The following is a 17,326-nucleotide window of genomic DNA, read 5'->3' as shown; positions in this document are numbered from 1 at the left end:
GAATGAAGATTTTAAGACCTTGAACAGAAACTTGCTTCTGTGAAGACAGCTTCTCCTTTAACCTGGCAGCTTCCCAACTACTATGTAAACCTAAGTCTCATTCTGCATTCTTCAGCAGTTAGCTGGTATTTTTAGAGTCGCACTGGTCAAAGTCTGTTCCGGGACACTCAGTGTAAATCTGGGTTTAACTTTCAATGAGCAGCTCAAATCTTCATTGCTTTGAAAAGCAGAAAGTTAAGATATCAAATGTAACAAAGATTTAGAATAATATATGCTGAATATGGAGGTGTAACATCTAGTTCAGAGTCAGTGCTGCAAAGCCACTTGGTTTTCATAATGTACTTTCCAGGGCTCTAGACTCCAGAAAGAACAACTAGCTGACACTCAGCACTGAATTTGATTCCATATGTGACCCTCACCAAACCTTCCCAGAGCACAGACAGCACCATTCTGATACCTACTATAGTCACCACCATCTTCTAGTCCTACTGGGCTAGGGAGCTATGCCATGGTGTGCAAAAGGAGTGGTACTGAGATCGTGTTAAATACCTGCAGAAATTTATAGCTCTTGTAAAGCTGGTTCCTACATGCTGTCTCTGTAGCCTGAGTTACGGGAACACAGTGCAAAATTTTCAAGATTTATCCAGCAACATTTCTGATCCAGCATGGGTACAGCACTTCATCTAAGAAAAGCAATTGCACTGTTAACCCTGAGAACTATATGCTCACAAACCTGGGATTTTATACCTGCAAATCTGCTCCCCAATAGCCAACCTCTGACTGCATGACAACTTGAAGTGGGGTTTATATTTACAGGGTAATTTCCACAGACTGCAATTAATTGAATTAGCTAGTAATTGAACACTGAATAGCCAAAACTTGTCTCCTGGTAAGAACACATTATTTCTGAATGATAGCTTGGTTTCCAAATGCTGACAAATGTAAAACAATTATTAGAGTTCTGAACTTTTTTTGGTACTGTGGCCTAAGGACTGACATTAAAATCTTTGGGTTTTTTTCCTAACCATGAAGACTTTTAAAAAATGCAGCTACCCAGGTAAACCAGCTAGCCAACCTTTACTAATTATTTCTTTCAGAACTCCAGAATAGGCACTGTACAGCAAAACACCTGAGATTCAAAGGCACATAATATAAGCATACCCACATTGCCATACATTTAATTGTCTCACAACTGAGTAATTACTGTTACAGAAAACATTTCTAAAAAACAGATTAATACTTATAATATAAAAATTAATTTAGCTACAGAAATTAGTTTCAAATTCAAGTATGAATGCCAGTCATCTTGCCATGACCTGATAGAAATAAGTGTTAACTCCTGAAATTCAGAAGCACATTTACAATACTGCTTAATGCCTGGTGGCAAGAGCATAGGAAAGTAGGCTGAAGGTAGCCTTCTTCAAACAGGTAACTTGTACTGTTCAAGGAAAGAGACACTTAAATCATTATTCTTGTTTAGATTATCTCACAGCAGATTGAGAAGAAAATATTCTAGAGAAGATACTACATTATTCAAAAATCATGACGACTATCTACTGCTCTTATGAGCAAAACATGAGACACTTTCTTCCTAAAGAGGAAACAATGCATAGTTTGGGTAAAACTAGTTTCAAGTTGTGCAAAACAAAAGGCATATAAGAACTAATGCTGTTATCACTCATTTGTATTTGAGAATATCCACTGCAAGCAGCTATTTCTCAACTTAACACCAGCAACAGTGGAAGTCAAGTCCTTAGAAATACCAACACCAGCAGCATCATTTATCACTGGGGCATATGCAACACTTAATAAGGTGGTCTAACCATACAGTACCTTGCACTAAGGTTTAAAAACTCAAGCCCGTAACATTTTATGACCTACTGGGAAGTATATACAATCTGCAAAGCAACAACATCAAATATGGAAAGCTAATTAAGAAATCTACTATTACAAAAAATTAAAACCTCTAATCACAACCATCTTCACTGACCTAACACCAACTGTTTAGGTTAATCTCCCATTTACAATTTTTTTGTGCAGAAAACTGTTACTGCTTGAGTGTAGACACTCACACCTTCTGGGTGTTTTTTCTCCCTGTCAGAGAAAACTAATCTAACAGGGTGAATAATTTGGCAAGAATCAGCAGCAGCAGCTAGGAAGTGCATATACTAAAGGAGGAGAAGTGAAATGAAGACATCCAGGGCAGAAACATTATTATGGTATTACAATGCAAAACATTATTATTATTATTATCATCATAATCATCATTGTATTACAAGGCCTGAGACAGCAGGCTGAGAGGGCACTCCCCAACACAACCATCCTTGGTCTGGCTGTGTTTCCTTCCAAGCCAGACTTCCAGGAGCTACATGCCTTCCTCTGTCCTACTAACAGGAGACATTGTCTGAACAAAGTTATCACCAGACAATCCAAGGGGGCCATGTAACAGAACAGCTCTGGTCCTAAGCCCAGACTCACACAGCTGGGAAGAGTTCCTGAGAGCGCATGTTTTTCAGTTTCAACCATGGATGAGGGCTTCCATGGATAGGATCTCAGCTTCAGAAAGGTAAGAACCAGAGCCCGACTCGCCATTCCAAAGGATTGCTATAACACACTGTGTCATGATACTGTGTCATGGTACCTGTGTGGTATGCTCGCTGCAGAACTCTCTGATCCATTTCAGTACTATTTCTACACTTTAGCATTTAATCTCCAAAACTATTTGTATAGTAATGTATAGTTGTATAGTAATGTGTATAGTGATGAGCTTCGGAGTCAAATCAGATGGGGAAAAAAATAAAGCATAACTGAACGACTATCTAATTTTGGGAAGTGAATACACATTCAAAATCATTACTCAGAATTAGATTATTAAGTACAAACATTTTCCTTCACCCTGATCTCCAATGCTCTTCATTTTGCAATTACCCAAACATTAAAAATGGTGACACAAAGGAAAAGGGCATAATCTCAGGCTGACAAGTTGCTGTGATGTATCCCTTCTAATGACGAGATGTAAATAACATTTTACTTGCCTGAAAATGCCTTAAGCCATTGTTTAAGCACTACAGATTTACATGGGAGACCGCACTGAAAGACTAACATAAACATGTATTTAAATACTAACACTAAAGCAAGATGATGATCATTAACAGTTAAATTCTCAAGAAAAATTTTCCAGTTATGTATGTTTAATACAGGCTCATTTTTTTCATCAATAAAAGATACTTATTTAAAAATGCTAGTTGATGTGTAAACTCTACTATTTTAACAACTTCCCAAGCACATATGTGAAATCCATGAAGAACTACCTATTTTGTCAAGTGCTGGCAACACTGTTCTCTACTGATGTAACTGTCTCCTGATTTAAACAGGAACTTTCATTTTTCACTGAAGGTTAAAAAAAATATTTTCTTCTTCAGATTAAGATAACTAATTAACTGCTATTAAAATGTATTTCATATATTCACTTAAACTGAAACACTGAGGAGCATATATTCTATTTCCAATCCGTTTTGCATTGTTACAACTACTGCTTTCAAGTCAAGACTTAACTAAAACTTCAGAATTACTGCATCGGTTATTTTTATTATTTTTTTCATAATGATATAGAGTAGCAACACACAACCCATTTTAAAAATAACTGGCTTTCTATTGTGAATTTTTGCAATATAGCAGTCTAGACCTGGTGAACACTGCCCTTTTTATAAGATTCTAAGATACACTCCATTGATCTACCCTCCCTGCATTTTTAAATACATTTTAAGAACCTCCATTCACCCCACCACCATGGGAATGAAAACAACAAAACACAGGAACCACGAATTTCAGAAACCAAATGTCAGTATTTGTTACTATTTTACTATACACAGATGTTGGCAAGTAACTTCACTTTGGCTGTATGTAACACACTAATACTTGCCTATGTACAAAGAATAAGAATTAAAGGTCAAGTAGTGATTTAAAACAGGTAAAATCATATACTTCTTAAGCTGTTTTTTTTTCCATCCAATAGGGAGGTTCTGTCTTCAGAGCTAAAGCCTTGCTACAATATTATTCAAGTTGAACAGAGAAGATACCTTCCTATTTTTCCCTCCTGTAGTTTAACACCTGAAAGAAGCTCAATTAATTTGTTTTATAAAGCATTATTCATTAAAGACATCTAATACACCATTCTTATTTACAGTCATGTTAAAACATGTAACTAAAAACTCTGAGCTCAGGACAACTGGAACAAATTTAGCCAGGGTCTTTTATGTCATCATATTATATTCCAATGAAAGCTATTTTGGGAAGAGAGAGGGACAAAGCTGGAGCAAAACTGTTTTGACCATACAATTATGGGAATACTGCTATTATTAAGGGATCAGGAAATAGGAAGCGTCACAAAAATTACTTCCTTACCTACATTTGCTAGAAATAAAGGAAAGATCCTCTTGATCTCTGGTATAAATGCTTATGATGCCAAAATATTGGATGGTTTGAATCCAGGATATTAAAATAGTTCTACCTTTTGAAGTACAAATTTTGGGTGTTTTTTTAATATTGATATCCCTTGCAAGTCTAGAGGTCAACAATACTGTTTGTTTTACTCCACTCCTCATTCCACTAGCCTAAAGCAGATATATGTACTTCTTACACTGAACTGAGTTATGCAGTTGTTTTGCATCTTTTGCAACTTCTTTCTCTCACTTACACTGGCAAGTCTTCAGGAGTTATTTTGGGAAGTAAAAGACACGGGGCACCTTTAACAGCCAAATTGATTACAGTATTTTTCATATGTCCTTAAAACTAATGTTTGTCTTTAAAATTTGGAAATGGAATAGAAAAAACTTTATACTATAAAATGTCTAAGTGAAAGTTAGAAAAATATAGGAGCATAATATTACAGTATCACCAGGGTTAACACTGAACAAATCAAAGTGTTTGGTGAGAGCAGTGTTGAGTTTGAATCACAGAGAAGTCACTTACACCCTCCTTTATACAAAATATTAATATATCATGAAAAAAAAGAAACTAAACAGGAAACACACTCTCATATTTATACAATCTACTTTACATAGCAGCAGAAACTTCTGATTTTATCCAGGTAAGGCAAGAAGGAAAACAACTTGCTTTTTTCTTTAAAAGATGTGTCCACAGGCAAGTACCAAGTTTTATCTGACATGTCCAAGGGTTTGGCTTCTCTGGATTATTGCCGGAATATCCTTTGTCATAAACCACATAGCTTCAGATTCTGTTGACATTACTTTTATGCACTCAGAGATCTAACAGATATATTCCCTCTAAGAAAACCACGTGTTGTTATATTCAAACAGATGCTTTTTCCACTGCCAGCTCTCCAAAATATGAACACACACTATAAAAAATATCTACTAGTAAGGAATGAACACATTTCAAGAAAGAGTAAAGGTGTAGACTTGCACACTGCAGATTATCCTATGATATCAGGTTTTACCCCTCTTCTTCCAGCACCTTAAAAATATACATTTAAGAGTCACAATTTCTCACCCATTCAGTAACAGTACTAATCAAATACTGCTGGTATTGACGGTTTCCTAACAACTAAAAATTCTCAAATTTGCTTAAAAGAAAATATCATATTATTGAAAGTTTCAGTCCTAAAAACACAGGGTGCTGCTACAGAACAAAAACCTTTACAGTATACTAGAAAGAAGGGGTAGAAAACATGATGATGGGAGAAAAAACAGACCATGCTGCTTTCATTCATGTAGTAATGATGTCAGTGCCTGCAATGGTAGTTGCTCTGACCTGTAGAGGCTCAAAGCTGGAGTGTTTTCACAGAAATCTCCTTCATTAAAGAACCTCTAGCAAATCGCTAAAATCCATGCAAAATGGCTTAGTAGGATAGCCAGTTTAAGGCATCTATACCAAAAAAGGCTGAAAGGAGGTAGGGAAGGGACAGGTGTCTTAAGAGAATAACATCTATCCATTGGAATCATAAGCAGCTCCAGAACAAGAATATTCGTGAAACAATCCAAGTCAGACTGCAGAGCCAAAGACAAACATCTCCTGCACTGGTGAGAAAAACAACAGGATTAAACCTAGAGTCTAAGCTCACATTTTACAGCAGTGGGAGGGAAATGGCTTTGAAAAACTGACAAAAAAACTTAATCAAGCCACTTCCCCAAGACCTGCATACTGATAACAACTATAAATAGCTGGAGTAGCATTGTTTAACAAGCCACAGCAAAATGGTCCATGTCTGAAAATGGAACATTTAAATTTTTTCAAGTCCTCCATTATTACTGCACTAGTCCCCCAGTTCAACAATCAATTTTCTATATACTATTATCACTATATAGACTACAAACATGTTTTTAGTGTCCACATGTCATGTACTAAAATGCTGAGAACAAGCAGGGAAACAAAGACAAAATACTGCCCCATGGCATGGACCTATATTCCAAATTGTGTAAAAACAGCTCAAGTTTTAGGGTGGGGGTGGGGTGGGGGCAGGGTGCAAACCAAGGGGAGGTTTGGTAACCTTTTTTCATTTGCAAGACTGAAGAAATAGAGTATCTTATTACTCTCACCCGCTAGAAAATGGTGCCTGTATTTCTGTAAAATAAAGCTGTTGACGTGTGCAATTGTGGTCATTATTAGGGCGATCACGTTGTTTTCATTCATTCATTCAGGATTTGCTAAAGGATGTCAGCTTCTGCAGCAGCAGCTGGCTTGACCTGGAGGAGGGGGAACGAATTCTTTGCAGTGCATACAGATTACAGGGTGCATTTCTCGATGGACCGTTTATGATTTTATACACCACACTCATTAAACCAAATCAAGCTCTGTGTGCTGCTGACGCAGTTCACCAGGAGGCACGCTCAAACAAGTTAAATGACAGAAAAGTCATTCACTACTAATTTATAGTCTGATTTATCAAGGCTAAAATAGCCCACAGATGAAGAAGACTGAAACCACTTTCCAAAATTAAAATTTCCCCTCCAACAAAAAATGCATACACATTAATGAAGTATTTCACAGCTCTGCAGTATTTTTATGGCTTGCAGGTAACTGTCCATATTCCTCCCTCTTCAATACACCTTAAGCATAGACTCTATACACTGCACCACTACAATGTTTTCCTCCGGGTTACCATAATTAAGTAATTTACTGCTCATCATCAGCACCATCACTACTCATACACACAGATATTTTGGTTTTTCCTAGTTTCCCATTAGCATTTTCCAAAGGTTTAAGAGGGAAAAGGGAAATCTACATTTAGTGCTCCACACAGTCAGAAAAATACTATCTTTAAAATTTTAAATAAAGCTTGAATGAATCAAAACCACAGAAGCTCAGTTCCATTTTCAAGCATGCCAAACCCTCTGCAGGAATAGAGTGTCTTCTTGAAAAACACATTACAAAGTATGTCTGGTCAGATTATAACACAATCAATTAGGTCATCTATATAAGCAGATGCATAGGGCAAATTAACTCCATTTGTAACTGGCAGTGACATTTTGCTCATTTGTAAAATGCTGCCCCTGACCTAGGACAATTATGATGGCAGATCTGCCCAAGTTGCAAATACTACAGACAGCAAGGGTTTACTACAAATAAAAACTAAAGAGGAAAGAAGGTAAGATTCCAGTGCTACAACACATGCTGACACTCAACACAGACCACAATTTGCCACAGAAATCACACACAGTAAGACTTATGGAAGAGACAGAAAAAGCAAGTGGTATTGAACCACAGAAAGCATTCCCAGAAAGAGATGATGTGCGATACCTGATAGCTACAGCAGGACAACATAAAAAGTGCATTTAGTCCAATTCATTCAACTGCTCGAATGATGGGGGAAGGCAGAAAGGAGTGGGGAAGGTAAGATGGCCACTGCCACTTTAACACATTCAATAATTTAACAGACAACCTGAAACAGGTTAAGTTGGACTTGCTGGGAATCAATTTTACATTTTAAACTTTACAGGCCTATTTTGGCTACACTAAGGGCTGGTTCGTAGTGGGTTTTGGTTGGCTGAGTTTTTTACAGTCTCAAGGCTTCAGTACTAAATATCACAAGGAGACAGACTTGTTTTCAAGCACCTCAATACGGGAATTTCCTTGTTTTGGAGCCTGCGCTTGGAAACATCCTATCTTTTTAACCTACGATCTTACAAAAATGCAAGTCTCTTAAGAAACCGAGCTCTGCAGAAAGGAAGAGCATTTGAGGCTTGGTTTTAACACACACTTCAGAACTAGGTTGTGACACCCCAGATATGAATCTAAATTATTAACACCCCTACTAGATAGTTACAGCTGGAGACAGGGAAGCGGGTTAATTTTAGGCTCCCTTCCCTATTACACACCTCCGCTGCCAGAGCCCGAGCGCAGTGCTACAAGCGGCAAGAGCACCGCCGCCGGAGCCCCCGACTGCTTCTCCCCCGGGGAGGGGAGCCGCCGGCAGCCCCTGGGCTCGACCCCGCTCCGCTCCTCCCGAGGCCAGCGCGGGGGTGTTTTTCCCAAGCAGGATTCTCACCTTGCCCAAGAAGGAGGATGACATTTCAGGGGTCGCCTCCCCCCATCCCGCTGGAGGGTAGCAGGACGAAGTGCTTTCCCCCCCCCTTTCCTGGCAGGGCAAACCCGGGCACGACACCTGCCCTGCCCCCCCTGGGGGGGGGATTTAGGGCTCACCCTCGCCCCCCAACCCGCTCCCTAAGGCTCCGGCGGGGCTCCTCCCGTCGGTCCCTGAGTCCCCCGGCGTCCCACCCCCGCTGGCCCGGGGAGAGGCAGGGCGCAGCCCGACAGCGGAAAGCAGAGCCCAGGGTGCCCGGAGGCTGGGCGGCCCCAGCCCGGCCAGCACCCCCGCGGGGCAGGGAAGCGAGATCGGCGTTCTCCCGGTGCTTTACCTCTGTACACCGGGGAGCTGGGGCTCCGTCTCTCAGGTGAGCTGCTCCTCCTGTTGCCGCCGCTCTCCGGCGACCGCCGCTGCCTGCCCTTCACCCTGCCCGGCTCCGTTCCGCCGCTGCCCGCCGCCAGCGGCGGCGTCGCGCTGGACGGCGGTGGGGGGCTGCCTCCGCCGCGACCCCCGCCGCCGCCCCCCGGCCCCGTGTTGCTGCCCACCGAGGCGGAGGGGGACCGGGTCGGGCTGTGCTGGTTGCCCCGCAGGAGCTGGTACGGGACGGTCGCTCGGATAGGCTGGAGCAGCCGGCTGGTCCCCGCCGAGCCTCCCCCGGTGCCGTTACCGGGGCCCCCGGCCGTGCCGGCAGTGGGGGACCCGGCGGCGCCGCGCCTCATCCTCTGCGGTGGGGGCTGGTGGTGGGACGGGGGGGTTTGCGAGGAGCTGGACGAGGACATGGCGGGGATGCACAAAACCCCCGCGGGTCACTCGCTCCGGTGGCTGCGGGGGACCCGAGCTCGGCCCCCAGCGCCCCGCATGCACCGGCCGCGGAGGGAGGAGGAGGAGGGGGGGAGGGATGGAGGGAGGGGGCGGGGCGGGACAAGCGCTGCACGGCCCTAGGGAGTCTCCGCGCCGCCTGCCCAGCTGCCCCCGGCGCTTCCTATCGGCGACCGCGGCTGCTGCTTCCACGCCAGGCTCTGGCCATCGCTGCCCGCCCCAGCGTCGAGAGCACCGGGGGCGCTGCCGAGCCCGGCGGCCGCTCACATCGTACAGCGCTGCGGGCTCAGGGCGGTTGGCGGCAGGGCACGACGAGGGGACACGCAGCCGGAGCGGGGAGGAGGGGAGGCGCTTGCAGCCAGGTCTTGCTCCAGCCCCTGCCCCCGCCGGCGCCCTGGAGCCGCCACCAGCACCATCCGCTCCTCACGCCGCCCGCCCTCCGAATGGCACCGCGCAGCCCCGGCGCCCGGCCGCGACGGGCAGGGGTGGTGGGCGCGCGAGCCCATTGGGCGCCACCGCTGCACCAGCGCGGGCTCCATTGGCCAGGGGTCCCGCCGCTCATCGCTCTCAGCCAATGGGGGCGGGCGGCGCGGCGGGGGCGTGGCCGGCGGCGGGGAGGCGGGCCGGGGGAAGTGGGATGTGGCGGCGGCAGGGGCGGGCACGGGCGCGCCGGGATGCGGTGCCTGTCCGGGGAGCGCGGGGAGAACAGCCCCGGGGTGCGCCGGGCAAAGGGCCAAGAGGAGCTCCTGGGTTCCAGATGGGCTTTACTTTTAACACTGGCTTAAGAGAGCCAGAGTTCTGGACCAAATCTTGCGCTGTCCCTATTCCCAGAAGACTGCCGGCCTCTTCCCGCTTACTCCACTCTCATGCAGGGAAGGCTCAGAAACAGCCAGAACTTCTCGCAACAAAGTCTGTTCATGTCCATCGAACCTTGACAGTATTTTTACTTCTGTTAAAAAATCGAGATGTTCTTCAAAGTCTAGATAAGTGTGGTTTTATCATCTCCTACAAGTGTATATAGAATTTTATTTTTTTTTCCTAATACACATCCAAAAAACACTTACTGGAGAATGTTAAGAGGAAAATAAAAAGTTTATTTTTGATATTTTTAGTGATATTTTTAGAAAGTGCTTTTGTTCTAGAAAAAAGAGCTGCCATTAGATGAATTGAGACAATAAGAAACAAAATGAAGGTTAGGATGAGTAGCTTAACAGCTAAGAAAATAAATGTCTGTAAGATCAGAAAGATAAGTTGAGCAGAGTCCATCAAGAAAACAGTGCTTATTTTGGATCTGATGAAAATAGGATGCTAATGGAGAAGAAAGGAAAATGCAGGGAGGCTTGCTATGTGCAAGTCGGCTCAGTGATGGCCTCTCAGATTCAAACATTAGGAGAACAAAAACAACATGGACTATACATAGAATATTTAACAAGATATACTTTCTTATTTTAGATACCGCCTACCAATCAGTAATCAAAAGTGCTACAGAATTAGCTATATCCCTTGTACCATTTTTGATTATATAACCAACACTCATTTTTGTTTTGTACACTTCAGATTACTTCACTTAAATACTTCCAAAGCTGTCCATGGCTGTCCTTATCCCTTGGTAGCACAGGAATCAGTCGATAGTCCCAATGAGAAACCGTATTCTTGGAAAATGCTTCTATTCATGGGCTGTTAGCGAGACTTTGTTTGCACTAGCACCATGTGACGCTGTCACCCTGGTTATGTTACAGAAAGGGTTGGAATAATGCACCGCACATCCACGTGAACATGTGCTCAGTCAACAGAGCCACTCGTATAAATTAATTTTAAGAAAAATCAGCAACCGTGTATTTTTCCGTTAGTCCAGTCTTTTTGTTTTCTGCTATCATGAGACAAATTTGTTTCTAAAACTGGGCTGTAGAGACTTTTTCCCCCAAGGATTTTGCACTGTGCTTAATCACAGCTATGAAGTCCATCTAGTTCATTTTTTTTTGCTTCACTGCACTGGGCTCAAAATGACTGGAATGCATTCACCTGTAGTAGCCATCTGCTGAACAGTAATATCAGAAGTGTTTTAAACAGTAAGCATGTTCTTTTATATCTGCACCTTTGTCAGATAACATTGCTGGTACAGCAGTGTCTTACAGACCAAAAATCATCTGGTGTCAGCTGAGAAAGAAAGTACACCTTTGACTAACAATAGCTGATACATTCCAGCTATTGCCAATGCTAAGGGTTATGTCAGACTAAAATAAGGATGAGCTAGTATAATTTTTGAATTTGTCTCTTTAGATACTAAATAAAAATTGCCAAATTTTACAATTTCCACGTCCTTGCACATCAAACAAGCAAGGTATTTGGACAGGAAGAATAGATGCATAAAGACAAGGTAAATTGTCTGACAAAGAAAATCCCACCAGCCCCAAAACAAGAACACACACATACACCCCAAACCACAGGGCATGTCAGCATAAAATATTGGTAGCAAGTCTTCCTTTCCAAACAAGCTGAGGACAATGCCACAGTCATACAGTCCAAACTGAATCACCACTTCACTTGCTTTCACAGCAGCCAGAGAAGAAAAGATCCACTGGGACTGCTTCCAACCAAACTGTTACCAGGCACATGAACAGCTGTACTGGGGAGAATTCCCAAAAAGTTATTTCCATCCTAATTCCTTCTAGGCTACAGTTAACATACATGTTACATGCCATGTGCCTAGGAAACAGTGATTTCAGCAACGACGAAGAGAGTATTCTTTTGTATTCTAAAGCAGGATACCAACTGTTAAATTTTTCACTGTTTTTTATCTAGGTTCCAGAGTACTTCCCTCAGGGAATACCATTGCTCTATAATATCAAGAAGATATTAGAGGGAAAGTGAAGTAAAAACTGAGCTCCTATCAGAATCTTCATATCTTTCAAAAACCCATGCTTGCCTTAAATACCCTTTTCAACTTTTCAAAAACCATGTTAAAGGCATTTCTCACTTTCCTTTTCCACTTGAAGGAACTACCTTGTCAGCTGGCATGTGCTTAAGGGAGTTTATACTGGAGGTAACAGGTATTTCTGAATCTTAAATCCTTCTGGGAGACAGGGACATTGTTAACACAGCTTCTGGGAGAGGCATCCTTAGAGCAGTGGAAATTACACATCACAGCAAGAGCACAACAGCAAGGGAGTGAACTCAAGGAGAGTGGCAGTAGCAGGCAAGAGTGAAGCAAAGTTACATCTCTCCTACTATTATCAGTTGATAATGGGTTCATCTCTTAAGGTCAGAAACAGATTTACATGAGTGCCATGAGACATGGAAACTGAGAAGTTTTAAGCAGTCATTAGACACTATGCAAGCCTAATCCTTATTTTGTTCCTAGTTGAAGGTTTTAGAGAGGGCAAACTCTTCAAATATGGACATACCTTTTGTTTCTAGGCTCCTACTAGGGCATAGGGCCTTCAATACTCTGCTCCCACTGTATCTACCTGCTTGTTTCATTATTTTTATGTCACTCTTATCTCCCCCTGCCTATGTTTTCTTTGCTGCCCTTTCTCCATTCCACTTAGAATCAAGTTCTTTGTGACTGTCTCTGAGGTATTCACACAGTATCTAATACAAAACAGTAATGAGAAAGGGTGCATTTATCTTCATGTATGTTCAGGTTCATTCCCTGTGTTTCACTTATTTGTAATGAAATACAGTTGGGAATATTACATTTGGGAAGAGAGAAATAGCAAGAAGATGTACTTATATCACAGTAACATTCTGAAAGAGAGGATGACCAGAAAGCATTATCTGTGGCCAAAAACTAGAACAACGCCTAATGACCCAAACTGCAGCTCTCAAAAGACAAAATTGAGGCTTGCCTCTGTGGACTTGGAGCATCTCTAGTCAGGAATGGGAACATCACCTGTAGTAAGGGCCCCCATGTGAAATGCAACTGCTGTCTGGAGCTGAGCAGCTCTGCTGAAGCAGTAGTAGCCTGTTTTCCTAGAAAATATGTCTCAAGCTGTGGAGATGTTGGTTTAGTTTTTGGTCTGTTTTGCCTTCAAAGTTCTAGCTAGAATAAGGCAATAATGGGGGGAAAAAAAAGGAACTATTTTTACTATAAGGATTTTTGACAGAGACACTGCCTTCATCAATGATACTCCATCTTCTCACAGCTCCCAAATGTTCAGTGGCACAGATATGATCTCCTCAGATCAGCCAAGCACTCTCTATACCCGGCCTCATAGGACTTACCATGCATTTGAGCCCTTGAATTCTCCAGGGCTGCTGATACAACATAATTTTCCCCACTGCTGGCTTTACTGGCCTTACTAGTCTCTTTCTAGTCTCTTACTAGTCTCTTACTAGAGACTTTCAACTCATGATCGCTTTCAAGTCTCTAGGTGCTCGAGTTATCTTCCAACAAAAGTTATCTTTCCAACAAAAGGAAACCCACTACTGAGGATTTACCTTAACACTGCAGATCATCCACTTTAGGGTCAAGCATGTGGTCAAGTGTTAGATTTCTTTTTCTCGTGTCTTTTTTTCCTGGATATGGGGAAAATGCATTAAGTAAAGGGCTGGTAGACCTATGGTCCAACAGTATTTATACTAGGTCAAATTTAGTATTTATGAATACTCACAAGCTGGAAAATTTCAGAATCAAGTTTACAATCAAATTTCAGCCAGAAGGTATTATAGTACTTTCTTTTTAGTCAAATGCTATTGTTAACATTATTTCATTCAGTGCAAAGGATTGTCACTAGGAGTGAGGACTGCATAATGAACAAGCCAGGAAACTACAGAATAAGAGCCAGCTGTAAGATTTTCCCTTAAGAAAATTGAATATCATTTTGGATAATTGTCTTTCTTTTCCTATCTGTCAGAAGTCTTTTTGTGATACTGAATAACTCACTTAAACCAGAACCTGCCCATTAACATTACCTTTGTTATAACAAAGTCTTATCTCATGTGGAATCAGACCTACTGGTACTTTCTCTTCTTCAGGAAAATAGGCCAACCACTTTGGACTTTTGAATTATGTATCCCTTAGGCATCTGCTTTAACATAAAGGCGAACATTCAACACACAGCAAAAATCACCAAGCCTTCCTTCCAGCTCTGCATTTGGTCTGAAGTTTTTCTTTCTATTCATTGGTACAGGTAATTCCATTCAACACTCTCCTTTAGCTAGCAAGTTAACCATGTCAGACTGTATGCCTTGGGAAGCTGAGTTTTCTCCAGACAGCAATCCTGCCCTACATTACTATTCTGAGTTTGGTTACTTGACTCAACCACCATCTCCATCTCCCTTCCCCAGTTTATCATCTCGAAAAAGGTCTGATTTGCACAGCTGGGACTAAGCCCAAGTTCTTTCAAATGAAGAGCTGAGGGATTTTGCGGGTTTATTTTCCCCGTTTTCCATTTTTAGGCATTTGGTATGAGGACACCTTTGGACAAGTATGTGTCATTGCTGTTCTCCAAAGTGAAACTGATTGAAACTCAGGTAAAATGGCTGGTATTCTGATGACCTGCCATGTCAAATGTAATGGACACTTCTGGCAATTCTTTACTATAATTTGTCTTGCCAGTCTCTTGTCTAAATATTATTATTATTATTATTATTATTATTATTATTATAGCAAAATAATGCAACACTTCATGTTGACATAATAAAAGTAATTATTCCTTCCAATAGCTTCATGCTGCATCATAGAACCATCTGTGAAGAAAAAAATGTGTTTTTAGAGTACTTAGGTAGTGTATATTGCGCACAGCAATAGTATCTTTAATGGAAAAGGTAGAAACAGTAAGCAAATGCTGGTAGCAATTTGAATATAATGATATTGTTATATCTATTACCATTCACACCAATATAATAAAAGAAAGGAGAAGCACCATTTCATGTGAGCAGTTACCTTGCTAAGGATATTAGCACAAATGTACTATATAGTACTTTGATTTATATGACATTTAACTTTTTAAATGAGCAGCATCCCCTTAACAAGGTAGATTTGAAACCATTACCATCCATTAAAACAGTAGTAAGTGCCTGATAGTGGAGTCCCTGATATCTTTCTGTTAAGATTTCTTGATTTGGTCTGTATCTGGTTTTGTGCTGGTTTTTTTTGAACTACATTAAGCATGAATGCCCCTACCACAGTGGTGCCCTAGCTGTCAGATTTGTGCTGGCGTTAATAAGGGTACATTTTGACAATACGGGTTTAAAAGGCAAATCTGAGGGTTAAGGAACTTCAACCTTCACTTCAGAGAGTCCTTTCCTGGGTTGCTTCTACCCCTCTAGTTATTTTACTTCACTGTTTCTGACAAATAAAGCCTTGTTCACCATGACCTTTCTTCCTTTGCACAACAAACTGCACTAGATTTTATTTGGAACTTATCATCATCGTTCCTTTACCAGCCAAATGGGATGCTGTTGAGTGACATGGTGGACTCCATAGCTACTACTGGGAGGTAAACATCTTTAAAGCAGGAGAATATTCTCTTTTTAAATAGATTTTGCAGCCTGGTAAGAATAATAACTATAAAATTCATTAAGAAGGACACATTTAGGGAACTTTAGGGTATGCTACTCTATAAACAAGGTATTCTTTATAAGAATGTCCCATTCTGTGCATACAACAGGGTGTGGGGCTAGAGCAGAGTCACAGCACTGAGTCAAAATGCTGGAAATAATTATTATTTCCAAGCAGGTAATATACTTGCCTGTAGAAACAAATATTTATTTGTAAATGTGGTTGGTTGTGTGACAGGCTTTAAGAGTTTGCCTAATGATAATTTACATACAACAAAAGTGCATTTACATAACAATAAGGAATAAACCTGTAAAAACAAGGAAGTGTGCAGTTAGCTTAAAAGTGTTCCTTTGAGGTGGCGTGGTATTTAAGTGAAAAATATGATGCACTTCTGTTTTAACTGCATGTTTCCTTGGATTTCTGAGTCCATGTCAACAGCTTTAATTGCATTTTAAAGCCAGTTTGGGGATGTGAATTTCCCTTGTCTCTTTTACATCCCAAACTAAAATAGAATGCAAAATTTCAGCATCATTAAAAGAGAAAAAAAAGAAAGGGAGTTGATAGTAGGTCCTCAGCAGCTGGAATAATCTCCCATGGGAAGAGGTGGAAACGTTATTCCATGAGTCATTTAATACCAAATAAACAAAGCACTGGAGAATAAATTGTAAGGCATGATTTTTTTTATTGTTCATTGACAGAGGGAGGGCTATTTGACTTAATGGAGTTTTTCCTTTTTCAAAATTCTTCAGTAATAGAAAGCATGGACAGTGTTACAGATATAGTTTATTTCTCGTTGTCACTTTGGTCCTTACTGTCATTGGAATAAAGGCAGGAGTAACTTTAGCTCTTGCACGCTACGAAGTATGCAAGATCAAGTCCTCAGAGGCTTCTGAAATTCAGGATCCTCTTAGGCAGTGGTCTTCACTCATGTAGTTACAGTGGCTAAATTACAGTTCCCTAAGGGTTTTGCACACCCGACTATCACAGGTCCTGCTATTAAATGCTATGCTTTAGTGACAAAGCTCTGAGGAAGGCAGCTGGGTAAGCTGTGTATGCTGGCATGGCATGCTCTTGGTCTCCAGTGGAATCCAGGACTGATAGAAGGCAACAAATAACCCCCTTGCATTGCACAGAGCCTGTCTATAATCAAATATAATTATGGAATCACTACCAGTCAGAGCTGTTATAGTCTTGCCTGTAATCAAGAACAGCACTATTGCAACATTTATTACTCTCAAAAGTACTCTGAGATTTATGGGTCCTTGGAAAGAAAAGCATTGTTTGGCAAATCTATCTATAAGCATTATTTGGCCATAAAGAGAGGTCTTTCTCTGAGAGATCAGAGCAGCTCCAGTGAAGCACATCTATTGGATAATTGCTTCAGATTCTTTTTAGTCTTAAAAGACAAAAAGCACACACCTTACTTGCAGAAATTCAAACTTCTACTTGCCAGCCAA

The 17,326-nt window shown here is 41.6% G+C and overlaps 1 protein-coding gene across 4 annotated transcripts in view; it reads right to left on the bottom strand.

Annotated features, from left to right (window-relative positions):
* Positions 1 to 9,433, bottom strand: part of GLCCI1 (glucocorticoid induced 1) — a 54,162-nt gene extending 44,729 nt beyond the window's left edge. For all 4 annotated transcript variants that reach the window (XM_058832192.1, XM_058832194.1, XM_058832195.1 and 1 more), the window contains exon 1: positions 8,877 to 9,433. In XM_058832192.1, the coding sequence (XP_058688175.1) occupies positions 8,877 to 9,324 (448 nt within the window). In that variant the 5' untranslated portion in view covers positions 9,325 to 9,433. The remainder of the gene's footprint in view (positions 1 to 8,876) is intronic.
* Positions 9,434 to 17,326: the final 7,893 nt, after the last annotated feature.

This window comes from Poecile atricapillus, chromosome 2, assembly GCF_030490865.1.
Source record: "Poecile atricapillus isolate bPoeAtr1 chromosome 2, bPoeAtr1.hap1, whole genome shotgun sequence".
NCBI lineage: Eukaryota > Metazoa > Chordata > Aves > Passeriformes > Paridae > Poecile > Poecile atricapillus.
This window is presented reverse-complemented; position numbering and strand designations above follow the sequence as displayed.